The 27,251-nt window shown below is 39.5% G+C and overlaps 1 protein-coding gene and 1 pseudogene across 2 annotated transcripts in view; one reads left to right on the top strand and one right to left on the bottom strand.

Annotated features, from left to right (window-relative positions):
- Positions 1 to 27,251, top strand: part of VEPH1 (ventricular zone expressed PH domain containing 1) — a 222,558-nt gene that overhangs the window by 103,127 nt on the left and 92,180 nt on the right. For both annotated transcript variants that reach the window (XM_038571298.1, XM_038571299.1), the window contains exons 8-9: positions 11,173 to 11,382; positions 12,181 to 12,578. In XM_038571298.1, the coding sequence (XP_038427226.1) occupies positions 11,173 to 11,382; positions 12,181 to 12,578 (608 nt within the window). The remainder of the gene's footprint in view (positions 1 to 11,172; positions 11,383 to 12,180; positions 12,579 to 27,251) is intronic.
- Positions 10,329 to 10,889, bottom strand: OR4C49P (olfactory receptor family 4 subfamily C member 49, pseudogene; annotated as a pseudogene).

Below are 27,251 nucleotides of genomic sequence, written 5' to 3'. Positions count from 1 at the left end.
CGTGTCCCCAGCTCCGTGCCGGGGCGTTCTGACCCACGACATCCACCCGTGTCTCGCTGCACGTTTCAACCCGGAGAGGTGGGGTACGGGCTCTCTGGCCTGGGGCCTTGGGCCGGGAGCACCCACTAAGGAGAACCTAAGCATTTCCTCCTGAGGGGCCACTGGCCGGGGCTCCCCGCCTTTCCCCTCCAGGCCCCACGGTTGGGTTTCCAGGGAGGACCCCCTCTCTGGGATCCTGTTCCCTACACGTGGCCCCAGCTGGTGATGTTGGCCCAGAAAAAGGGGAGCGTGTGGCTTTTAGGGTCCTTACCCACGATTCGAAGTGTTCTGATGACGCCACCACCTTCCATCTTCACCTCCCTCGTGGTTTACCGAGTGTGTCAGTCCCCTGTGCCGCAACCAGGTGACAAGGTGTGAGGGTCCCGCACCTCCCGTTAAGGCCGCTGCCCACCCTGGTCCCAGGCTCTGGGCCCCACATCCAGGGGCGCCTGCACCACCGGCCTGGCTAAACGCACAGCGCCTGTACCTGGGCCTCAGGTGAGGACCTCAGGGCTTGGGGGCGACGGGGAAGGCCCTCCCGCCCCCTCCCGGGCTCTGTTCCTTCTCAGCCTGAGCACCTGCGGACCGTGTTGGGTTCGGTGGCTCGGAGCTGGGTCTGCAACAGCCGCCTCCCAGGACTCCGCGGCCCCGCGAGTCCACTGTGGGGGGCAGGTGCTTTGCACGGTTTGCTCATCCTTCCCCGTGTCCCGCTCCGCTCCCGCCGACAGTCCCCTCCTGCGAGGGCTCCTGGCTTTTATTCTAACTGCAGGGAGTTCTCTTGGTCTGCAGTCGCTCAGTTTGTGCTTCTGGAACAGATTGATTGATTGATTGATTGATTGATTGATTGATTTTCAAGGTACTTTCTGCACCGCAGTAGTGAGGGGCGCTACCCTGCAGCCCGTACTCCCCAGGGAGCTACAGGGGTAGAAGCTCCTGTCCCCGTGGCTCTGAGCGGAAGCAGCTCCTTCCAGGTTTGCATCATCCATGCAGGCTGCTGCCGCCTTTCGGTGTCACGCGGCCAGGCTGGGCAGCAGCCCCCCGGCTTTTACCATTTGACTTTTTCATGGCCATTCTGTGCGGGCCACACCGTCAAGTCCATGATATAACGCCTTCGGCCGTCGGAGGACACCCTCTCGCGAATCCCATTGTTTTTTTAAAGACTTATTTATTTATTCATTCATGAGACCCAGGCAGAGGGAGAAGCAGGCTCCATGCAGGGCCCGACGTGGGACTCGATCCCGGGTCTCCAGGATCACGCCCTGGGCCGAAGGCGGTGCTAAACCTGCTGAGCCACCCGGGCTGCCCAAGAATCCCATTTTTGTATGACAAAAATGAGACTCAGCTCTATAAAGAGATTTACCACATTACCCGTAACCAGGGGATGAGAGTCACAAACCTTCCCTGTAAGACTACGGTCGGTTCATCTCCCCACAACCATCTCTTTTGAGAACCCTTTAAAAAACCTTGTGTGAATGAAGCGCACCGTCAAGTTATTTCATTTTAGGCAAAGTTGTACCAGCGGCAGGACTGGTCCCTGGAACAGGGCGTCTACTGGCCTCTCAGAGGCAGAAGGGACTACCCAGGCCCCGACGTCCCGTCCTCCTTTCCCTTGGTATTTGAGTAGGGCTGTTCTGCTGTTCCAGCGCTGCTTACTTCCGACAGTAGCAAAACAGGTGACAGTGCCGTGGGGCTCGCGATCCTCCGTCGTTCCTACAATGACCGATGAGCCGAGAAATTGCTGAAGCGGAAGGATTAGAGCATCCTAAGAATTTAGGGCCCAACGTGGATCTGGTCCCTCATGTTCTCCTACTTCTCTCCAACACCCTTAACCTTGCCGGAGGACGTACGCATTCTGGACGCGGGATCGTAAGCCGAGGTGGTCAGACTTTATTATTTTTCCTTGACTTGAGGAGCCAGGAAGAGAGGCTGCCGGTCTCTCCACCCCAACCAACCTCATAGTCTCATCCTCAGGCTCAGCAAGAGCAGCGAGCGAGCTGCCCAAGGCCTGATTTGTTTCCAAGGGGAGTCCTGCTCACACAAGAGGGAGGTAATTGGGCCTCCCCCTGAGCATCCCTCGAGGTACTTCTGAAAACTTTACTTTGGCAGCAAGACCAGAAACTGTTCAGACTGGAAATCATCTGAGCCTCTTAAATGTGGCGTGTTGAGTTAAAGCCAAGTTAATATTTAGGGGATTACAGAACTCTGACAAAGATTTCTGTAAAACTACCTCTGGAGTTAGAAGTGACAAATGGAAGAGAAATAACAACCCCCTTGCCTGGGCCCAACCCACTGGCCCCCAACTCCACCCCCCACAAGTAAACATACGCAGGACCAATGGTTCCACCAGTGCTTTTGGGTTTGTGATGCATGTCCTTGCTCTCCAAGGAAAACAGAGTTGATTCCCAGAAAAGGTGGGGTTTTGTTTGTTTTTTTTTTGGTTTTTTTTTTGGTTTTTTTTTTTTTTTTTTTTTTTGGTTTTGAACAAATTCTCTCCTGTCTTCTTAAACCAAATTTAAAAACTAGGACGAGCGAAGGAGCCATGAATGTTTCGTATAAACTCAAACTTCCGTCTACCATTTCCTGGTCTTTCGACCCTGCTAGACCCAAGGCTTCTTCTAACTCCCTGCCAGCAAAATTCTGTAACAAAACCCGGGTGGATTGATGCCCAGTGACAAAAAGTTCCCTTTGACCCATCTTGTGGCTCTGGCTGCCTTGGTGAGTCTTCATCACCACCCCTGCCCCCTGACTTCTGTGTTACATGAATCTCCAAATCATAAACACAAGGAAGACTGTGTCAGAAGAGAACGACTTTGTGGTGAGAATCCTACGTATTGGAAATGCTCATCAGCTTCATGTAGGGAAGCTTCTCTGGCCCAGACGTTTTATTGTCATGTCTTCACCCTTCTTATTCGGCCTTTTGCAAACCCTTCATTTTCCTCCTCCCCTTGCCCCCTGCTTCTCTACATTTGATATTTACCAAATGACACCCACCCCGCTCCCTACCCCCTACGGGCCAGGAGAAGTGTCCAGTGCCTCATGGGCTTCTGGTAGAACTCAGGAGGTTTTGGGGGCCCAGAGAGCAGGCTAGCTTTAGAAACCAAGGTGGTGTGAGTGCACTTCCACAAACACGTCAGGTACCTGTGTGTGTCCAGCACTGTGCCAGGTACAAGGGAATAAAGATGAACGGGGCAGGTCCCCACCCACTGAGCAGCAGGGATTTACCCCATTACCCCAGGGTAGGGTTGCCAGATTTAACAAACAGAGGTATGGGCACCCAGTTGAATCTCAGGTCAAGAACAAATAATTTTTTAGTATAATCAGTCTAGTTTAGTATAATACACTTATGGTGTATCCCACTAAGGGTAGAGCTATACTAAAAAAAAAAAAAAATTGTTGTTGATCTGAAATTCAAATTTGGTTGAGTATCCTGTATCTTATGAGGCAGCTGTACCCTAGAGGCATCTACCTGACTTGCCCCTCTTGGGATCAGTGGGGGTGTGGGGATAGGCCATGACCTCTCCTGCACCCAGATCCCCTCTGAGGGGTGTTCCCAGGCAATCTGAGAATGACCGAAGGCAGGCTCCCAACTTCTGGAGGGCTGACTCACTCAGGGGATGGCTTCATAACCAGACACAGGGCAGGGAAAGGGAGCGGAGTGTCCTCTCCTAAAGTCTGCTGCCACGGCATCCTCCAGGACACCTTAGTTCCCTCCAGGATATGGAGTATTGCTCTGCCTGTGGCTAGACCACTGATGTTTTCTTTATATATTAACACAAGACAGACAGGGCTAATGAAGTTTCCAAAGGAATAATAAAAATAATAATTATTATTATTATTTAAATTAATAATAATACTAAGAATAAAATCTAACATCTGTTGAGCAGCATGTTACCTGTTAGGAGCTTCAGTGCTTCACGCTGACTCTGTCATTTCATCTTTGCAACAACACTATGAGTTAAGTACAGTTGTTTTCCCTGTTATGTAGATAGGGAAATGGGTACAAAGACTAAAAAATAAAGATCTCTGTAAATTAAAAAAATAATGTATATTTAAAAAAGCCAGAAGCTGATCCAATAAAATTATCCAGAAAGATTTACGATAATCCATGAAATTTGAAGTTTTTTGGAAGAAAATGATATTAACTGTTGTTATAACCCAGAGCTTTATGTAGAAAAAACCAACAAAACTAGTGAATTTGTGAGAAATTTTTCCTTTAACAAGTCTTATGTTTTCAGATTTAAAAATTTGTATATGCTCAATATCTGATGTATGCGCATTGGGTGTACTTTATGCCTTAACAATTTTTAAGTTTTAACAATCCCAGCTATAGAAATTTCTAAAATAAAGTTCAAAACCTTGAACTGAGTAGTATTCATATATATATATATAATTTCTCCCTGGTTCAGTTTTGGAAGACTTTATGTCTCTAGGAATTTATCCATTTTTTCTAGGTTGTCCAATTTGTTGGCATAAAGTTTTCATAATATACTCTTAGAATACTTTGTATTTCTGTGGTGTCAGTTATTTCTCTTCTTTCATTTCTGACTTTTTGACTTCTTTCCCTCTCTCTTTATTTGTGGGTCTGGCTAAAGGTTTATTGATTTTGTTGGTCTTTTCAAAGAACCAGCTCCCGGTTTAATTGATCCTTTTTACTTTTTTTTTGTTTTGTTTCTTTTTGGAGTATATTTCACTTACTTCTGCTCTAATCCTTTTAAAATTTTTTTTAAATTTTTATTTATTTATGATAGTCACAGAGAGAGAGAGAGAGGCGCAGAGACACAGGAGGAGGGAGAAGCAGGCTCCATGCACCAGGATCCCGACGTGGGATTCGATCCCGGGTCTCCAGGATTGCGCCCTGGGCCAAAGGCAGGCGCCAAACCGCTGTGCCACCCAGGGATCCCACTTCTGCTCTAATCCTTAGCATTTTTTTCCTTCTATTGCTTTTGAGTTTTGTTTATTCTTCTTTTTTCTAGCTCCTTTAGATGTAAGCTAAGTTTGTTCATTTAAATTTTTCTTGCTTCATGAGGTAGGCCTGTATTGCTATTAACTTCCCTCTTGGAGCAGCTTTTGCTGCATCCCAAAGATTTTAGACTGCTGTCATTTCATTTGTCTCCATACTTTTTAAAAAATTTTTCTTGTTGAATTCTTGGTTGGCCCATTCATGCTTAGAAGCATGTTATTTAACCTCCATGTATTTCTGTTCTTTCCAGATTTCTTGTCATTGATTTCTAGTTTCACAGTGTTGTGCTCAGAAAAGATGCATGGTATGACTTCAATCTTTTTTTAATTTGGTGAGACTTGATTTGTGGCCTAATATGTGATCCAAACTGGAGAATGCACCACGTGCACTTGAAAAGAATGTGTATTCTGCTGCTTTAGGATGGAACGTTCTGAATATCTGTTAGATCCATCTGGTCCAATGTGTCATTCAAAGCCACTGTTTCCTTGTTGATTTTCTGTTGGATGATCTGTCCATTGATGTACGCGGAGTGTGAAAGTCCTCTACTATCATGATATTACTCTTGATGACATCTTTTATGTTTGGTATTAGTTGCTTTTTTTGTATGTGGGTGCTACCATGTTGGGTGCATACGTATTTACAATTCTTATATCTTGTTGTATTGTTCCCTTTATGATTGTATAGTGTCCCTCTTCGTCTCTTGTTACAAGCTTTGTTTCAAAGTCTATTTTATATAAGTATTGCTACTCTGGCTTTCTTTCAACTTCTGTTTGCATGATAAATGCTTTAGTATCCCTTCATGTTCCGTCTGCATGTGTCTTTAAGTCTGAAGTAAGTCTCTTATAAGCAGCATATAGATGGGTCTTATTTCTTTTTCCACTCCAATGTCGTTTGATTAGGGTGTTTGGTCCACTTATATTCAAAGTAGTTATTGATAGGAATATACTTATTGCCATTTTGTTACTTGTTTCATGGTTGTTTTTGTAGTTTTTCTCTGTTCCTTTCTTCTCTTGCCCTCCTCTCATGGCTTGCTGATTTTCTTTAATAATACACTTGGATTCCTTGCTCTTTTTTTTCATATCTATTACAGGTTTTTGATTTGTGGTTACCATTAGGTTGTATATAATATCTTATGAATTTAGCAGCCTATATTAAGTTGACGGCCAAGTAAGTTTAAAACCGTTTTTACTCCTCTATCCCTCTGTTTTAGGTATACAGTGTCAAATTTCATATCCTTTTATTTTATCAGTTGCTTGACTGATTTTTATAGATAAAATGAATTTTACTGTTTTTATGTTTCCTGCTTCTCTTACTCCTACTTATATCTTTTCCGTTCCATTCAAAGAGTCCTCTTTAACATTTCTTGTCAGACTAGTTTAGTGGTCATGAATTCCTTTAGGTTTTGTTTGGGAAACTCTTTTATCTCTCCTTCTATTCTAAATGATAGCCTTGCTGAATAGAGTATTCTCAGTTGTTTTTTTTTTTTTTTTTTCCTTTCAACACTCTGAATATATTATGCCACTTTCTTTTAGCCCTTAAAGTTTCTGCTGAAAAATCAGCTGATAGCCTTCTAGAGTTTCCCTTGTATGTAATGTTTTCTTTCCTCTTGCTGCTTTTAAAATTCTTTTTCACTACTTTTTGCCATTTAAATTACCATATGTCTTTGAGTGGAACTCCTTGGGTTGATTTTCTTGGGAGTTCTCTGTGCCTACTGGTTCTGGATTTCTGTTTCCTTCCTCAGATTGGGAAATTTTCAGCTATTATTTCTTAAAATTTCTGCCCCTTTTTCTCTCTCCTCTCCTTCTGGTATCCCTATCATGTGAATGTTACAATGCTTGATGGTGTTGTAGAGTTCTCTAAGTCTTTTTATTATTATTATTATTATTATTATTATTATTATCATTTCTTCTCTCTCCTCTTCAGCTTGGTTGCTTTCCATTACACTGTCCTCCAGGTTGCCTATCCATTCTTCTGCTCTTCTAGTCTACTATTTATTCCCTCTAGTATATTTTTACTTTCAGTTATTGAGTTCTTCATCTCTGACTGATTCTTTCTTATGTTTTCTGTCTCTTTGTTAAGGGTTTCAATGAGTCCTCTACTCTTTTCTTTCTTTATGACTATTACTTTAAATTCCCTATCAGGCATATTACTCATCTCTCATTTAGCTTGCTTGCTGTGATTTTGTCCTGTTCTTCATTGGGAACATATTCCCCTGTCTCCTCATTTTGTCTAACTGTGTTTATTTTCTTTTTTTTAAAGCTTTCTTTATTTGAGAGAGAGTGAGTGGGAGGGCAGAGGGAGAGAATCTTTCAAGCAGATTCCTCACTGAGTGTGAAGCCCAGTATGGGGCTCGATCTCATGACCCATCAGATTTTGATTTGAGCTGAAACCAAGAGTTAGACACTTAACTGATCGAGCCACCCAGGTGCCCCTTTCTGTGCTTTTTCTATATGTTAAGAAAGTCAGTCTCATTTCCTCCTCTTTAAAGTGGCCTTATGAAAAAGAGGTTGTGTAGTGCCCTGCAGTGCAATGTCTTCTGTTCACCAGAATTTGTTAATTCAGTGGTGTCTCTTATGTGTTTTGCAAGTTCCCTACTATTTTGTCTGAGCCACTTTTGCTTTCATCCCTGTCTCTCTTTGCCTGTTGTGGGCAGCGTTTGGTCCCTGTGTTGTTGTTATTGGTCAGTTTGGGTCTGCCTCAGTCTTGAGTTGAGTCAGACAAGGAGTTTGCCAGAGATGCAGTAGAAATGATCAGCAGTGTGCTTTTGCTGTATTGTCCCCTGAGAAGGTTTATTGGCAGCTAGCATTCAGACCAGAGGTCTGCCCCCAGCCCATTGTGGGTAGGTCTGCAGGAGAATGTGAAGATGGAACTTGTGATGTTAGCATGCATGGTTCATGCAGGAGTGTTGTGGGAGCAGACCTTGAGTTGCTTTAGAAAACTGCAGCAGAACTAGAGGGGGCATGTCTACAGGAGGGGATGGGGCATGCGGTTAGCAAATTACGTGGGGAATGTTTGTGCTTTGGTGGTTCTTACAGGTGTCCGTGTGTCTAGGCTGGGGTTCATGGGAGGGAAATGGTGGTTGTCAGCTCCTTTGTTCCTGGAGAAGTCTGTGGAACATGTCTGCCCTTCCCCCACATGCTCTGAGATTAGTAAATAAGTCTTCCTAAATACACCAAACATTTTTCAAACTACTATTTCTATGCTGTACCTGCTACTTCTTTGTTGTAGCAGAGCTGTTTGTTGTTCTGTCTCCTTAAGGGCAGGGACTCAGTTTCCTCTTGCCCTCTGGCTCTCCCAGATTGGAGCCTGCTGATTTTTAAAGTTCAGGGTTTAAGCCTCCATTGTAAGAACTCATGAAATTAGTTCCTTGTTGTTTCCAAAGCCAGATATTATGGAGATTCATTTTACGTGTATGGGTTTCCCATGCCTAGGGTATTTGTCTGGTTTAAGGGTCTGTTTCTTTCCTTCATGCCCATGGTGTTCCCTCTTCCACGGATAGTCCTATGGGTCCATTTAGCTCCCATCATGTCTCTACCCTGCCCGCCCTCTTCAATGTGGCCTCGTCTCTACATTTAGCTATGAAGAGTCTGTTCTGCCAAAATGCAGGTCATTTTCTGGGTTATTTACGCTGATGTGGGTGTTACCTAATTGTATCCTTGAGACGAGGTGAGCTTGGGATCTTCCTATTCCACCATCTTCCCCAGAAGTCTCGCTGGATCTTGATAATCATCATGGTTTGTAAAATACCATCCAGTGATAGTAGTATCTTTGTTTGTAGTGGGAGTAAAAGTTCAGCTTTTAGATCATCTGGCTGGAAGATGTCAAAACCTCCCATCTGTTTGTGGGCAGCCAGTATCATATGTGTCATAAAGGGAAACATGTTCATGATTAGCCTTTATTCCCATATACTGATTCTGAAGATCTACTCATGTATATTTCAGTGAAGCGTGGCATGGATAATAAATTCTGCATTATGTATGCAAAACTATAGGAGGCCTATGAAAATTATATAAATATATATTTAAGTTTTCTCAGCAATTGCTTATCAGATAATAAACAATATCCTAGTTACTTATGGGATGATCTACTTGCTTTCCCAATGGCACTATTTACGTCTGTCCGTGGGCTGGACTAATGGGAATTTTAAAAACTGAGGGCCTGAAAACTATAAGCCCTCCCTCAAAGCCAGTACCCCTCTCTAGGCCAGCCAGGAAAGCGGCCAACCAACCTTTCCCAGTGCCCACCACACACATGGCCCCAGAATGGCTGGAATGTAATTGAAAACAAAACTGTCACCAGCACTTTCATGTTAGTTTTCCCTAAAAAGCAGTGCCATGAAAAAAATCAAAATTGTATTTTCTCACTCTCACCTATGTACAATGCCATGTTTACCTTGACCCTTTGGGAACAATAGCCATATGTTTGAAAAAGCCAGGATTGTTTTGTATGTTTGAGGCTCTTTTCATCAACTTCTAGGAAAAATGGCAAAGAGGGCTGAGGAAATAACACATAGACAAAACTTCAGAAACATTAAGCCATCTAAAGAATGAATTTCTAGGGATTATTAACCCTGTATTTATAAAGAAAGAATTAGTGACCCTATATGATATGCTTGATAGTGATCGTTAAATAAAAATTAAAGTAGCTCTAGGCTGGCTCAGGCAGGTGAAGGAAGATAAACACACACTACATTTTCTGTAATCATATAGCATTCGGTGAGCGTCAGTGAACCATTTCTACAGCGTATCTGTGGGCTCTTACTCTATCTAAGGCCCTATGTTAGTCCTTAGAGGGGTTCCAAAGTTATTCCACAAACAACCCCTGCCTTAAAGAAGATCATTTTAATGACTCACAAAGTGCTTTATAAATTTTACTGTAAAAAAGATGGCTGGAACTATTAATATCATTCATGGAAAATCTCTTTCCTCCAACATATTAAAATTCAGAAAGATTTTTCTTATTTCATAACATAAAAGAGTCACACTGATTGTCATAAAATTAACAAAACCATGAGTTTACACAGCCCATTTGAAATGTTCTTATTCTATCAATTTCAGCACAAATTATCTCTTAACAATTTTCTAAGAAATGTCTGGCATGAATTTCATGTGAAAGCTGTGCTTTTGTAGAACTGGATAAGAATATAGTAGATAACCATAAAAACTGCTTTTTATTCTCTGAATTCTTCAAAAAATCCTTCTAATGTAAATTTGGCACACACTCCAATGTTTATAGACTTCTGGCAGAAGAAGCTATAGAAACAATTTCCGTTGTTCGCCTGAAACTAACGTACATGGTGTGTCAACTATACTCAAATAATGAAATCTTTTTAAAAGAAAAGGAAGTTTAGCACATAGATCAATCCACTGTTGGCTGCAACAAAGAGTTGGGTATCTGTGCGGGCAAGATTGAGCAAAGGGTTCAAATTACACATAGAGTGATCTGTGATGTTAGGGTTATAGAAGGATAACCAGAACTGAAGAGGATCTATGTGGTTGCATGAAGAAAGCCTCCCACCCACACCACTCCAACTAGCAGGCCACACATCCGCCAGTGCATGATGGTTGTATAACGCAACGGCTTGCAGATGGCCACATAACAGAGGCCATCACACTAGGTAGGATGGTGTCAGCAGCTCCAAAGAAATGTTCTCCAAAGATTCAGGTCATATACTCATTCAATAGGATGGTCTTTCATAGAGTAAATCTATAATCAGTTTAGGAATATTTATAGAAGAACAGCAACCATCAGTAAAGAAGAGATAGGCCAGGAAAAGGTACATGGGAGGCCTCCATGACGGGCTGGCAGTGATGGTGGCCACAATGAGCACATTTCCTACCACAGAAATGATGTAGATGTTGGAAACTAGAACAAATATAATTTTCTTTAAAAAAAAAATTGGGGGACACCTGGCTTAGTGGGTGGAACATTGTAACTCTTGATCTTGGGGTTGTGAGTTCAAGCCCCACATTGGGTATAGAGATTACTTAAAAATAAAATCTAAAAAAATAAAATTATGTGCATTGTAGTTATTTAAGGAATATTTGCTAAGTGAATAATAATAAATTTATTGGGTAAATTTTTCTGTTTTGAATAAGAAGCAGTTAAATAGACAGTAACACTGTTCTGCAGGTATATGTGACTGCCATCTAATGCAATTTTTATTCCTTCAGGAAAAAACCCAGTACTGAGGTTGAATTCCCCGAGAAGCTGGAAGAAATCAAGCTCACTTTGGCTGAAAATGAAGACCATGAAAAGCTGCAAGTTAAAATACAGGCTTTTGAAGACAAAATAAATGCTGAGAGCAATACTCCTAGCTCTATCAGAAGATATAGTTTGGGCCAGTTTTCTAAGGAAGAAAGAAAAGACATTAGATTTAACAGGTATAAATTTTCCTTGGCTGGTTTTTTTTTAAGTATGCACTTCATGTTTGCTACTGGTTTTATTATCACACTGTTGTGAGGTGGTTTTTAAATATTTTCCTATAGCACCGAAAGCCCCATCTTTTCATGAATGAAATGGCATTCACCATGTGTCCATTATCCAAAGAAGCTTGCTATGCTAAAAGGAGAACACAAAAGGAAAACAAACCTATTGCTTATTTTTTAAAAATACTTTTTTATTTTTTAATTTTTTAAAAAATATTTATGAGAGAGAGAGAGAGAGAAAGGCAAAGGCACAGGCAGAGGGAGAAGCAGGCTCCATGCAGGGAGCCCGATGTGGGACTCGATCCTGGGTCTCCAGGATCAGGCCCTGGGCTGAAGGCGGCGCTAAACCACTGCGCCACCCAGGCTGCCCTAAAAATACTTTTTAAAACATAAATGTGCTCTATCGAGAATGACTGTCAAAAGCCTCTCTTATTTTCTGATGAAAAAGCAGAAGCAGACATAGGAAAAAAAAAAAAAAGAATATAACTATGTAAGTCTGCCATTTTCCAGTTAGTTTTGCCATGAAATTGATTTTTAAATCTGTTTTTAGAGGTGGCCTAGATCTTCAAAGCGTTGGCTTATTACATAACTTGTCGCTGGTCTGTGTTTTTATCAAATCTCTTAACAGCACCAATTTTCGGTTTCACACTCTAAAGGAAGTAATTTTTCCCACCATCATTATCCTTTCTTTTCCTTCTCAGTGGATGCTAGCTCAACCTCTTTACCTGTCTTGGCTTCTTGCTTGTATTGCAGGTCAAAGAGCTTGGCTTTGCACACCGTGCTAACAAAGAGCCTGAGTTCAGACGATGGAGAAGTTGTAGAGAGTGAAGATGTGCCAGCCAGCATCTTTGTTTCAGAAACAGACCCACTTAGCCAAGGAAATGACAAGTCACCCTTTAAGGCAAACTCTGACAGATCGCAGCTGGGAAACTCTACAGTTTCACACCCAACTATTGTGTACACAGAATCAGAGAATTTGCCAGAAACAGTTAAAGAAAACTGCCAGGAAGAAACTCCAGAAACAACTGCAAGTCCTGTAGAATACCAAGATAAGCTCTACTTGCATTTAAAGGAAAACTTCAGCAAGGTAAAAGCATATGCTGTGGAAATCGGAAAGAAGATTCCAGTCCCTGATCAGTGTACCATTGAAGGTATGTGCTCTGAATACCCTAACTTTGAGAAATTTCAGACATTGCTGGGGAGAAAAAAAAAAAAAAAAAAGCTCAAATCATAAAAATTGCCATACCCTGGATTTTTTTGCAAAATAGATTGCTTGAAACACCCTAACAGTATTTTAATTGCTTTTTTCTCCCCCTAATAAGTCAATCATCTTTTTAATTTCTGTTTGAATCCATGAGGTGCACTTAAGTTCACCAACTCTGATTTTTCTTAAACCTCAATTTATATTGTTCCTGGCTTTCTGTCCCTAGTGTTTAGGGAAATCCTAGAAAGGGTCTGTGTTCCCTAAAGCAAGCTCTGGTGTAGGGGTCCAGCCAGTGACATTTTTCTAACCACGTAACCATGGAAGGAAGCCATGCACAGCATTGAGCTTCAAGAGATTTTTCTCCCAATCGTTCAACAGCACTTATAAAGCAGTGACTGTGTGCCAGGCACTGTGCTAAAAATTCAGCTTTCTGTGAGGTTCACACAGTCACAATCCCTGGCCTCTTGAAGATAACAGAAAGAAAAGAGTGAATTGGGAGGTGATATATGTCAGGAACCAGTGAGGGTGTGAGCTAGTCAGAAAACAGAGAACAAAGAAAGAGAGGTCAGGAACCAGGACTTCCTTTAGGTGCACAATTGAAGAAGGTGCCAAAAAACTGGGTAAAATTTGACATAAAGACAAGATCAGTATGTCTTGCGAAGCCATGTTGGAGCAGAGGCAAAGGAGCAAGGAGTAATGTTGATCATGTCTCCCGTTTACAATTTTGATCTTTTGTTCATGGTGAACTTTTTGTATTAATTTTGATTTTTGAACAATATTACTTATTTTGACTACTAAATTTTCTCGTGCTTAAGTTTTGTGCCCTGGTCCTGGAAAAGACGGTAGGTAGGTCTGAGGCACAGGTAGTAAGGTGGAAGAGTGCCTGGGGCAAGCTCATCCTCTGAGAGTGGGTTGAACAGGTTGGGATGCTTTTGAAGGCATTATCGGCTAATTAGGCTTTTCCTAGAGTCTCTCTCAGTTAGCAGTCATGCTACTCCCTGGAGATTAAGATGAAGGTCCTTAGCCCTCTTGTTGGACACGACAGCTCTTCACTGGCTACATCCACATTGAAAAAGCTAGACAGCGTATCTTCCAGAAAGAAACGCAGCGAAAAGATGATGATTCCAGTTCATATTCATCCACCAGCTGGCGGTCACCCCTAAGTGGACGGTACTAGGAAGGCCCTATTTTTCCATACTCTACTAACTACCCCTTCTCCCATTTTGAAGCAGAGGAAAGACTATTGTGCTAACAAAGGGAAAGGGAGATTCAAGCATTTGGTAATGACAAATATTGTCTGGATCTTTAGAATCTGACATTTTCAGAGGTGTTTACATTAATTCATTGATTAAGATTCTTAAAACTCTTTTTTTGATGGTGACAATAAAAGTGGTATTGCTCATATTCAACATAAGTTTTAGATAATTAGGTATAGCAAGATTTGGGAATAACTAAAATCAATAAAACTCAACATAAAGTCTTTATGATTTCCCGTTTCACTAATACTCTATTTAATGCACAGGTTAGAGGATTTAATATAAAAGGGGTTAAGCGAATTTCCCAGCTTAAAAGAGGAAGTTTGTAGCAAATATAAAGTCAGCCATACTTCCATCTGCTAGAATAGTTTTCTTTTTTAAATGTGGCTTAAAGCATTGAAGTTGTGTTATGCAGTGACTTTTAATGTTGTGAAAATGTGCGGAGGTCCTGCAGTTACTTCAAGCATCTAGTTGTCAAAAACACATGATATTTCTTATTGCCTTGAATTATTTGAGGGGTTTGAGGGTGCTTTGGATTTTTTCCTCCAAAATATTGAATGGATCCATCATCTTTACTAAAAACAAAAATCAAAAGATACTTTCTTTTGATGTTTCCTACCAGGAGTGACCTAGAGCTGAGTATATATTTTTTTTAAGTTGACATTTTGGAATTTATTCACATTTTTATAATTTCCTGGAAGTTCCCGGAAAATTCCTTGCACAGAGATATGTGTGAGGGATTGAAGATTTATATGATTCACTGTGAATACATCTACCAAGAAAGGACTCACGCTGACTGCAGGGGACGTGTTGTTATTATTCCAGAGATTGTGTAAACCATTCAGGAGAATGCCAGCAGTCATCTGGCTGACACAGTTTTGCTTGGCTGTCACGAGATCACTCAGCTCAACAGTATCGCATTTCTTTCCTTAAAAATTTATTGAAGAAAGATTTAGGCCTAGAAACTATATTATGTTGAATGTGCTGGTGGTGTAAAAAAAAGGCATATTTGGTTTTCCTTGCTGAATTATGCAAAAATAATCGAGAAACAAAGGGAAGAAACATAAAAATCACTTCCACAACATTTAGAGTTAAAAAGACAAATAGCAGGACACAACAACAGCAGCAACGAAGTATTAGGAATAATTTTAGACTGATGTCATGATGTCTATACCATAAGAAAATGGTAAAAACAACCCTTTAAAGAAGTTCTTTTGGTAGTGTTTTATAGGTATGAAAAAAAAAACAATACTGAAAAAAAATTCAAAAAAAAAGAAGTTCTTTTGGTAGCGTTTTATAGGTATGAAAAAAAAAAAAAAACCAATACTGACCCCCCCTACTTTGACCTACAAAAACATCACTTTTGTAGGGTTCAACCTAATACTTTAGTAATAAACTCTGTTGAAAGAACAGGAACCTCACTAGTCACAGCCCAGCAGAATTCAGGATGAGGTGAATCAAGGTCACAAATGCCATTCTTAGCCTCAGTCAGCCATCTTATTATTGCATGATATTAATCACAGAGGGGACAGGCGAGAGTATAAATACAGCAGCACAGATCTATCATCATGTCTAGAAAAATTGTCAAACCCCAGGTCTTACTGAGGTTGGGTCAGCAGTGTCATTTGGGGTATGAAAGAGCCTGTTATTCCCAAGTCAATAACTCTCCCCTGGGCCTTCTAGGCCTCTGGCCCGGGCACAGGTCAGCCAAGCAGGGAAAGTTAGGTATTTACAGTCAGTGATGCTCTCACATCACTACCGGATTGTATTTACTTACAAGACTGAAGGAATTCAGTTCATCAGCCCAAGGGCATTTTAAATACCTGAATCCCTGGAATTCCTCTATGTGAACCAATATGATTGGAGGTTTAAAAAAAAATAAAAAAAAAAATCCAAAAATGCATGATATTGAAATAAATTCTTGAAAATCTGGCCCATCACTAGTGTTCTATAAAGGATGAAATAAAAGCTTACAAGAACCCATCAATGCTGCTTTGGTTTGCTTTGAAGTATTCCCCGATTGGGTGAAAATACATCCCATCTGTAGAGCATACCAGCAAGCCTGACTTGCAGAAAGCTAATTTCAAAGCTGGTAATGTCGTCTCTTCTCTAATAGACCGACATGAGGTGGTTTTTCAACTTGAACAGTTATAAGAATATACGAAAATAAAAGTTAATTATAAAATTTCAAGGAGTAGGTGCTGTTTCATAATTAATTACAGATAAAGTTTTCTTATTGAAATGTTGCAACCTCATGTTGGAATGACCAAGCCAGTCCTTACCTCTTTCTCCTCGGTTGGTCCGATCTGGGGGGTGATGATAATATTCATTTAGTGGTTCTGGAGGAAGTTCACCCCCCCTAAAAATAGATTGTTTCAGTCATAGGATTAGGATCATTTATCCATGAGGACAGTTAAGATTTGGAGGCAGAGAAAAATCCTCAAACTTTCCCACACAATCTCAGTGGGAAAAACAGCAAATAGGAAGATACTACGAACTCCTTGGTGCCTCAGTTCATTGATAGGGTCCAGTGGGTCCCTGTGTGAAGTGTTGGTGTGCGTGCGCGCGTGTGTGTATCTGTGTGTGGGTTTTTTTTTTCTTTTAACTGACAAGCCATGTTGAGTGGTCTTGGACCACTGCTTTTCCCCTTTGTAAGTCAATACATAGTGCTGCTGTGTGTGTATATTTTTTTGTGTGTATTTGCTAATTTTTATTAATTCTAGTTTTTCATTAAATAAATTGGATTTCTTTTCTGTAATTCAAGGTTTTCCTCACTTTTTTTTGTACCTTTTTGAAGTTAGTGTCTTTTTGATATGCATAATTGTTTATGGTAAAGTTTATACATTATGTGTTCAATACGTATTTTCTTTTCCCCCATTAATCAGTTCATTAGAAATATTTTACATTCAAGTCTTTTGAGAAGATACAAGTTCCAGAAAGGAAAGGTAACAGCAGAAGAATTATCAGAAGCTATTTAAAGCAGCTGTAAGATGGTCTCTGTTTCTGTCTGTCTGTCTCTCTCTTTCTCCAGTTGAGTCATACCTTTAAACTTATTCTTTGAAAGATTAGGGAATACTGATTTTTTTTTAATACTGAAAAAAAATCAGGCTTTTTTTCTTTCTTTGAAATATCTTGGACAAATCACATGTTTAAAATTTGTTCTTGTATTTATTAGTTTTGCAGAAGAAGGCATCGTCTTACACAGTATTTGTAATCAAAAGCAAATCATTTGTTTAAAAAAAGGCAGTTTGCAAAAAATGTTTTTGGTCTTTTATAATTCTCATTAAAAGAATATCTGGCAAATTAAAAAAAAAAAAAAAAAAAAGAACCCTGGTGTGGAAAAACCTGTGTGAAGAACCCTGGTTAGGAAAAAATTCTAGAGAATTTTTCTTGGTGCTTTGGAATTTTTTTATTGAAATATTTTAATTTATTTATTTGAGAGAGCAAGTGAAAAAGGAGAGAGGGAGCATAAGCAGGGGAGAGACAGAGGGAGAGGGAGAGGCAGGCCCCCTTGCTGAGCAGGGATCCAGATGTGAACTTGATCCCAGGACCCCGAGATTATGACCTGAGCTAAAGGCAGATGCTTAAACTGGCTGAGCCCCTGGAATCTATCACGGATTACCTACCTGCAGTTCCCATTTCTCCAGGGTGGGTTTTAGTCATAAGAAGATAGATATAAGGGTGGCCAGGTTCTCCCCTTAACGTTCTCCTGCCACTCGTATCCTGCTTCCAGTCATCCTCAACGTCCCATGAGAAACATTTAAGTAATAACATTTAATTAATTATGAAACAAATAGAAGGAAGACCTCCAAACTCTTTTGGAACGATCTCTTCCAAACTCTTCGATTGAGTTACCATAGGTTACTTGCCCTTGTTCATCCCCAACAGAGTAGCTGCAAGGTCCCCAGCAGGCAACCACATCACTGGTAAAGATGGGACGCATTTAAATACCCAACTTAACTGTTTGCAAAGTTCCATTAGAGAACACCAGATAACTTTATTTCTCATTTAATTATATGTTCAAAAACTACTTCTAAAAAAAAATAAAAAAAAAGGAAAGAAAGGAAAAAAGAAAAAGTCTTATTTTCTTTGACCATTCAAATAGGTAAAGAAAAATGCCCCGGCCATGCTATTGAATAAAAGGGTGTGCTGATTACCTGCATGTTGGTTTATCTGATATATATCTGTGAATGAGAAATATATCCATCCGAATAGGAAACAGTTCAATGTAAAATTGGTGAGCACACGTACACTCGGGCCATTTTGTTTGGAAATCCAGGAGTGAGTATCTGCCTGTGAATCAAATGAGTCCTCTAAACCCTTGAAATGGCCAGTTCCTCTAATATAGTACCCGCCTTGGATGGGTGTAAGGAGCCGTTACTAATAGATAAAGAGAAGTAAAAGTAAATTCGTAACGGAGCAAAAACGTGTGGGAGTTCATTTTGGCTTATCTTGCCCTAAAGGTAGCCACAGAAAGAGAAAAGGAGGAGGAAGTGCTTAGGAGCAGAAGTAGTTTGCTGTAGCAGATGTCATGTTCTTAAATATATTCGTCCGAGTGTATTATTTTTAAAATAAAAAGATACGGCATCGTGTTCTTCTAGCGGTAGGTTAGTATTTCTTAATCTGTTTTTAGTGCAGCTCATGCTCATCCCTTCTTTTTGTTTGGGGCCTGTCTTCACTCCAAAGCATACAGTGCTGTACGAAACGGTCCCGAGCCACGGACGGCCACCAGCACAAGGGCCCATTCCAGGCTAGCTTGCCACAAACGAAATTTCAGGAAGCGAATGTTATTTTTCCAGTTGCTTCCATTATGAAGCGGGCAGCATATGCCCTGTAGGGAAACAAAATGCTCCCTGGATATCATCAAATCTCATTTAAAAACTGAGCAAATCCCTATTTCTGAGCTCTGTTTATGATGAAGAGCCGGTAGCCAAGGAAACTGAAAGGAAATTATATGGTTGGTGAAGAGTTTTGATACGATATAGGAAAAGGCAAAAAAAAAAAAATTAATTTCCTCTTGTTTGATCTACAACAACCATCAAACCCTCAGACAATGGGGGATTTTAAAGTGTGTTTCCAAAAAATACGGGCAGTTACCTAATTGGCCATCAGGAGTCCCGGTAGTGATCATTTATTTTTTTTTTTTATTTTTATTTTTTTTAATTTTTATTTATTTATGATAGTCACAGAGAGAGAGAGAGGCACAGAGACACAGGCAGAGGGAGAAGCAGGCTCCATGCACCGGGAGCCCGATGTGGGATTCGATCCCGGGTCTCCAGGATCGCGCCCTGGGCCAAAGGCAGGCGCCAAACCGCTGCGCCACCCAGGGATCCCCGGTAGTGATCATTTAGAAGGTGTTTATTTGTGTTACAGTCTATTTTCATAGAGTTGTGTGTTTACAAACGGCAGATAAGTCGGCCTAAAGCAGACAATCTCATGTCATGTGTTGGCAGATCCACTTAGAATAAGTGAAAAAGAACTACATGAAGGACACCAAATGCCTCTGTTTTCTCTGCTCACATTTTTGTCCTTGTCCATATCAGAGACGAGTAAAAAATCATAAAATCAATTTTTTCCTTTTTTAAGAAAAAAAAATTCAATGGACTTTTAAAAATAAATTGATTGATGGGAGACATCATTTTTCATATGAAATATTCGCATTGGTTATCCAGCAGCCATTAAAATATTACGCCACTGTTAAAATAAGCCCCAAATGTGGGAGACATATGCCATTTCAGAGACTCTGAGTATGATTCTCCTTCTCATATCAAACCTCTTAATTTCTTTTTTTTTTTGTAAAAGATTTATTTTTTTTTTGTAAAGATTTTTTTTCTGTAAAGATTTATTTAGTTATTTGAGAGAGAGTGAGAGAGAGGCAGGGGGTGGGGGGGAGAGAGCAGGGGCGTGGCAGAGAAAGAGGGAGAGAAAATCCCATGCAGAGAATCCCACGGAGCGCAGCGCTCATTGCTTAAGGGGCTCCTCGTGGTGGGAGGCCCGTTGTGTGTCTCAATCTTACAACCCTGAGATCGTGACTTGAGTCTAAATCAAGAGTCAGACACTTAACCAACTGAACCACCCAGGTGCCCCAAGCCCCCTGCCTTCCAAGTAGCTTTTTCAGATTGGTTTCTTGCATTTAAGCTTCCTTTACATCTTTGGTGGCCTGATAGCTCATTTCTTTTTTGCATAAATAATATTACATTATTTGGATGTATCTACCATTGTAGAATCATAGAGGATAGTCTCACTACCCCCCCCAAAATCATTTTTGCTCTATCTCTTCTTCCTTTAATTATTCATTTGTCATTAATTCTACAAATATTTGAGTGCCCACTCATGCCAGCGTCCTTCTAGGAACTTCAGAAATGTCAGTGAGCAAAACAGGCAAAATCCTTAGGTTGACAGAGATGACTCTAGTAGTGAAAAACATACAATAAATAATAGAAAGGACAAACAAATGATGTGGGGTGTTGGCAAGTGTTAAGTACTATGGTAAAAGGAAATACAGAGCCGGCTAAGAAGAACGAGGATACAACAGGATTTACACATCTGTGTCTATAAAAGGGGGTGGTTCTGGAAGGACACATATCAAAATATCACCACTAGTTTTCTCTGAAGAATCTGATTGGGGATGGGGGTGAAAAAGTGGAGAGTGACGGTGAAACTTGCATAATTTTAAAGTAAATATTTCTGCAAGGTTTGGAATTTTGGAATTTTGTATGTATTTCTGCAAGGTTTGGAATTTTGGAATTTTGTATGTATTTCTGCAAGGTTTGGAATTTTGGAATCTTGTATGTATTTCTGCAAGGTTTGGAATTTTGCAACGAGAGTGCTCGGCTTCCGTAATAAAGAGAGACGCTGTTAGCTTGCACCTGGGTGATAACTCCGGACTCCCAGCATCCTGCCCAACCGGAGTTTATAGAATGGAGTTTCAGTCCCAATTCTACTATTGGGTAGTTTCAATTCCTCAGACAGGACGTGTCATCTCCTTGTACCACCTACGTATTATGGGGTCATGGGTTCTCAATCTGTGCTCACTGAAAACTGCCAGGGGTCCCTTCAAAGGGCCCCAGATCCCCCTCTTTCCTCGTTTCCTTTTCCTGCAAACAGAGCAACTGTGATACAGCTCCTGTTACACAGTGGCCTTCCCGAGGGATATTTAAACCAAGGATTCCCACAGTTTAAGGAGATTTAAAAAACCCTCAGCTGGATCATTTTTAGGCCCTTTAAAAGAGTCTTTTATGCTCTAAATTAATTAATTCTAAAACGAATTAATTAATTCTAAGTGTATACTGTGTCAGAGCTGGAAAAATGTAAATGTTTGTTATTTGGCCAAGTTTTTCATCAGCCTCAACTTTATAGCTAATTCTATATCTCTCATGTAAAGTTAAAAAAAAATACTTCTCTTTCATGTTAATTTCCTGTCATTTCTCCAGATATCTGTATCCATCAGCCTATAATACTTTGTTGGGAGAAAATAGGCCAGATTGTTCAATACTTTTGAAGCTTGTCTTACTGTCTGCCTAGATTTATTGATATCTATCAGACAGCAATTGACCAACCGAGACTAGCAAAGTAATGCACTGTGCCTGTACTGACTCGGCTATATATATTTTTTTTTTTTTTACTTTTTTTTCTATTTTAATTCCAATATGGTTAACATAGCGTTCTATTAGTTTCAGGTGTGCAATATACGGATTCAGCAATCTATGCGTCACCCAGTGCTCATCACGCTCCGTCATCCCCATCACCTATCACCCATCCGCCCCCACCTCCCCTCTTGTAATCACCAGTTCGTTCGTTATAGTTAAGGTTCTGTTTCTTGGTTTCTCTCTCTCTCTCTTTTTCCATTGCTCATATGTTTTGTTTCTTAAACTCCACATATGAGTGAAATCATATGGCATTTGTCTTTCTCTGACTTAATTTGCTTAGCAATAGGCTCTGCAGCTCCATCCCTGTTGTAGCAAATGACAAGATTTCATTCTTTTTACGGCTGAATAGTATTCCGTGGAATATACACCTCTTCCTTATCCACTCATCTGTCGATGCACACTTGGGCTGCTTCGATAATTTGGCTCTTGTAAATAATCCAGCTATAGTCATAGGGGTGCATTTATCCTTCTTACTCAGTGTTTTTGTGTTTTTTGGGTAAATGCACAGTAGCATCATTGCTGAATCACAGGGTAGTTCTGTCTTTAACATTTTGAGGAAACTCCATACTGTTTTCCACAGTGGCTGCACCGGTTTGCATTCTCACCAACGGTGCAAAAGTTTCCTTTTTCTCCACAGCCTTGCCAACATTTGTCATTTCTTGTGTTTTTTTAATTTAACCATTCCAATAGGTGTGAGGTGATGTCTCACTGTAGTTTTGAATTGCATTTCCTGATGATGAGTGATGTTGAGCGTCTTTTCATGTGTCTGTTGGCCATCTGGATGTCTTCTTTGGAAAAATGTCTATTCGTGTCTTCTCTCCATCTTTTAATTGGATCATTTGTTTTTGGGGTGTTGAGTTGTAGAAGTTCTTTATATATTTTGGATGCTAACCCTTTACTGGATATGTCCTTTGCAAACATCTTCTCCCATTCTGTAGGCTGCCTTTTAGTTTTGTTGTTTCCTTGGCTGTGCAGAAGCTTTTTATTTTGATGCAGTCCCAATAGTTAATTTTTGCTTTTGTTTCCCTTGCCTTGGAGACATATCTAGAAAAATGTTGCTATTGCTGATGTCAGATACATTATTGCCTGTCTTCTCTTCTAGGATTTTTATGGTTTCAGGCCCCATATTTAGATCTTTAATCCTTTTTGAGTTTATTTCTGTGTGTGGTATAAAAAAGTGGTCCAGTTTCATTCTTCTCCACATAGCTGTCCAGCTTTCCTAGCACCATTTGTTGAAGAGACTTTTTCTCATTGGATCTTCTTTCCTACTTTGTTGAAGATTAATTGATCATATAGATGTGGGTTTATTTCTGGGTTTTCTATTCTGTTCTATTGATCCAGGTGTCTATTTTTGTGCCACTACTGTACTGGTTTGATTGCTACAGCTTTATAATATAATTTGAAATCTGGAATTGTGACACCCCAGCTTTGTTTTTCTTTTTCAGAATTGCTTCGGCTATTCAGGGTCTTCTGTGGTTCCATACCAATTTTAGGGATTGTTTCTTCTAGTTCTGTGAAAAATGCTTTTGGTATTTTGATAGGGATTGCATTAAATGTGTAGATTACTTGGGTAGTATCAACATTTTAACAATATTTGTTTTTCCAGTCCATGAGCCTGGAATGCTTTTCCTTTTTTGTGTGTCATCTTTGATTTCTTTCATCAATGTTTTATGGTTTTCAGACTACAAGCCTTTCACTTCTTTGGTTAGGCCTATTCCTAGGTATCTTATTATTTTTGGTGCATTGTAAATGGGATTGTTTTCTTAATTTCTCTTTCTGTTGCTGCATTATTAGTGTATAATAATGCAACAGATTTCTGCACATTGATTTTTGTATCCTACAACTTTACTGAATTCATTTATTAGTTGTAGTAGTTGTTTGGTAGAATATTTTGGGTTTTCAATATGTAGTATTATGTTATCTGCAAATAGTAGATGTTTTACTTCTTTCTTACCAATTTGGATGCCTCTTATTTCTTTTTGTTGTCTGAATGACTAAGACCTTCAGTACTATGTTATAGTATTATGTTCCAGTACTATAAAATTGGTGAGAGTGGACATCCTTATCATATTCCTGATCTTAGGGGGAAAGCTCTCAGTTTTTCCCCATCAGATATGATGTTTGCTGTGTGTTTTTCATAGGCAACCTTTATTGTTTTGAGGTATGTTCACTCTAAACCTACTTTGTTGGGGGCTCTTACCATGAATGAATTTTGTACTTTGTCAGATGCTTTCTCTGTATCTACTAAAATGATCATATAGTTATTATCCATTCTCTTATTAATGTGACATCTCACATTGATTTGTGAATATTGAGACACCCTCGCATACCAAGAATAAATCCCACTTGGTCATGGTGAATAGTTTTTTTTTTTTTTTAAGATTTTATTTATTTATTAATGAGAGACACAGAGAGAGGCAGAGACACAGGCAGAGGGAGAAACAGGCTCCATGCAGGGAGCCTGATGGGGGACTTGATCCTGAGACTCAGGATCACACCCTGGGTTGAAGGCAAATGCTCAACTTCTGAGCCACCCAGGCGTCCCAGTGAATGATTTTTTTTAATGTATTGTTGGATTTGGTTTGCTAGTATTTTGTTGAGGATTTTTGCATCTATGTTCATGAGAGATATTTGCCTGAAGTTCTCTTCTTTTGTGGTGTCTTTATCTGGTTTTAGAATCAGGGTGATAATGACCTGGAATGAATTTAGAAATTTTCCTTCTATTTTTTGGTATAGTTTGAGAATAGGTACTAGTTCTTCTTTAAATGTTGGTAGAGGGCACCCTGGGTGGCTCAGCAGTTTAGTGCCAACTTCAGTCCAGGCCATGATCCTGGAGATCTGGGATCGAGTTCCACATCGGGCTCCCTGCATGGAGCCTGCTTCTCCCTCTGCCTGTGTCTCTGCCTCTCTCTCTGTGTCTCTTCATGAACGAATGAATGAATAAATGAATGAATGAATGAATAAATAATCTTATTTTAAAAAAATAAATAAATGTTTGGTAGAATTCACTTATGAAATGATCTGGTCCTAGTCTTTTTTTTCTTTTTCAATCTCTTTAACAGTAATCAGTCTGTTAAAATTTTCTATTTCTTCCTGATTTAATTTTCATAGACTGTACGTTTCTAGGAATTTATCCATTTCTTCTAAGTTGTCTAATTTGTTGGCATACAGCTTTTTATAATACTCTCTTTAATTATCTGTATTTCTGAGGTGTTGATTATTTCTCCACTTTCATTTGTGAAGTTGTTTATTTGAGACCTCTTTCTCTCTCTGATGATTCTGGCTAAAAGTTTATCAATTCTGTTGGTCTTTTCAAAGAACCAGCTCCTGGTTTCATTGATCTTTTCTATTTGTTTTCTTTCTTCTTTCTTTCTTTTTTTTTTTTTTTTTTTTTTTTTTTTTTTTTTTAGCTTTTTATAACACTTATTTCTGCTCTAATATTTATCATTTCCTTCCTTCTACTGGTTTTGGATTGTTTGTTCTTCTTTTACTAGCTCCTTTAGGTGTAAGTTTAGGTTGTTCATTTGAGGGTTTTTTGTTTTTTGTTTTTTGTTTTTTTCTTCTTGAGGTAGGCCTGTATTGCTATAAACTTCCCTCTTAGAGTTGCTTTTGCTGCATCTCAAAGAATTTGGGTTTTGGGGGGGGCTTTTTTGTTTTTTTTTTCATCCCAAAGATTTTGGACCATGGTGTTTTCATTTTCATTTGTCTCCATATTTTTTTTTATTTTATCATTGAATTCTTGGTTGACCCATTCATTGTTGAGAAGTGTGTTATTTAATGTCCATGTATTTGTTCTTTCCAGATTTTTCTTGTCATTGATTTCTAGTTTCACAGTGTTGTGCTCAGAAAAGATGCATGGTATGACCCCAGTAGTTTTGATTTTGTTGAGGCTTCTTCTGTGGCCTAATATGTGATCTATTCTGGAGAATGTTCCACGTGCTCTTGAAAAGAATGTGTATTCTGCTGCTTTAGGGTGGAATGTTCTGAATATATCTGTTAGATCCATCTGGTCCAATGTGTCATTCCAAGCCACTGGTTCCTTGTTGATTTTCTGTTGGATGATCTGTCCATTGATGTACGCGGAGTGTGAAAGTCCCCTACTATCATGGTATTACTCTTGATGACATCTTTTATGTTTGTTATGTGCTTCCATGTTGGATGCATACATATTTACAATTGTTATATATCTTGTTGTATTGTTTCCTTTATGATTTTATAGTGTCCCTCTTTGTCTCTTCTTATAGTCTTCGTTTTAAATTCTATTTTTTCCTGATAGAAGTATTGCTACTCTAGCTTTCTTTTCATTTCCACTTGCATCATAAATGTTTCTTTATCCCTTCACTTTCAATCTGCAAGTGTTTTTCAGTCTGAAATTAGTCTCTTGTAGTCATCATATAGATAGGTCTTGTTTTTTTTATCCACTCTATCACCGTGTCTTTTTATTGAACCACTTAACCCATTTACATTCAAAGTAATTATAGATAGATATGTATTTATTGCTATTTTGTTACTTGTTTTATGTTTTTTATAGTTTTTCTTTGATCCGTTCTTCTCTTTCTCTCTTTCATGGTTTGCTGGGTTTTTTAGTGAAATATTTGGATTCTTTTCTGTGTATTCTTTGCATATCTATTACTTATTTTTTATTTGTGTTACTATTAGGTTTGTATATGACATCTTCTGCATATAGCAGTCTGTATTAAGTTGATTGTTGCTTAAGTTCAAACCTATTCTTTTTCTTTTCTTTTCTTCTCTTTTCAAGAGAAAAAGAGTGAGTGGGGGTAGAGAGGGGCAGACAGAGAGGGAAAATCCCAAGCAGATTGTACACCCAGTGTAGAGCCCAAAGTGGGGCTTGATCTCATGACCCTGAGATCATGATCTAAGCCAAAATCAGAGTTGGTCATGCAACCAACTGAGCCACCCAGGTGCCCCCAACCCCATTCTTTACTCTTCCCCTCTCATGTTTAAGGCATATGGTGTCATATTTTATATCCTTTTATTTTGTGAATCCCTTGACTGATTTTTTTACAGAAATACTTATTTTTACTTCTTTTGTGGTTCCTAATTTTCATTCTCTTAATTATGGTTTCTCCACTCAGAGTGGAAATATTATTATTTTTTGTAGGCCTGATTTAATGGTCATGAGCTCCTTTGTTTTTTATTAGTCTGAGAAATTGATCATTTCTTCTTCTATTCCAAATGATATCTTTTCTGGATAGAGTATTCTTGGCTATAGATTTTTCCCTTTCAACACTTTGAATATATCATGCCACTGGCTTACAAAGTTTCTGCTGAAAATTCCACTAATAGCCTTATGGGGGGGGGGGGTGTTATCCTTGTATGTAACCATCTTCTTTCCTCTTGCTGCTTTTAGAATTTTTCTTTATTACTACTTTTTGCCATTTTGATTACTGAATGTGTTGGTGTGGACGTCCTTTGGTTGATTTTGTTGAGGGATCTCATTGCCTCTTAGATTTGGATACCTGTTTCCTTCCCTAGATTTGGGGAAATTCTCAGTTATTATTTCTTCAAATAAATGTTCTGACCCCTTTTCTTTCTATTCTCCTTCTGGGATTCCTATAATGCAAATGTTACTATGCTTGTTGGAATCATCAAGTTCCCTAATTTTATCCTCATTTTACATAATTATTTTTTCTCTCATTGTTCAGCTTGATTGCTTTCCATTAGTCTGTCTTCTAGTTCATTAATTTCATTTAT

This window comes from Canis lupus, chromosome 23 (genome assembly GCF_011100685.1).
Source record: "Canis lupus familiaris isolate Mischka breed German Shepherd chromosome 23, alternate assembly UU_Cfam_GSD_1.0, whole genome shotgun sequence".
NCBI classification, from domain to species: domain Eukaryota; kingdom Metazoa; phylum Chordata; class Mammalia; order Carnivora; family Canidae; genus Canis; species Canis lupus.
The sequence above is the reverse complement of the archived record's forward strand: the minus strand, read 5'-3'. Positions and strand labels throughout refer to the sequence as shown.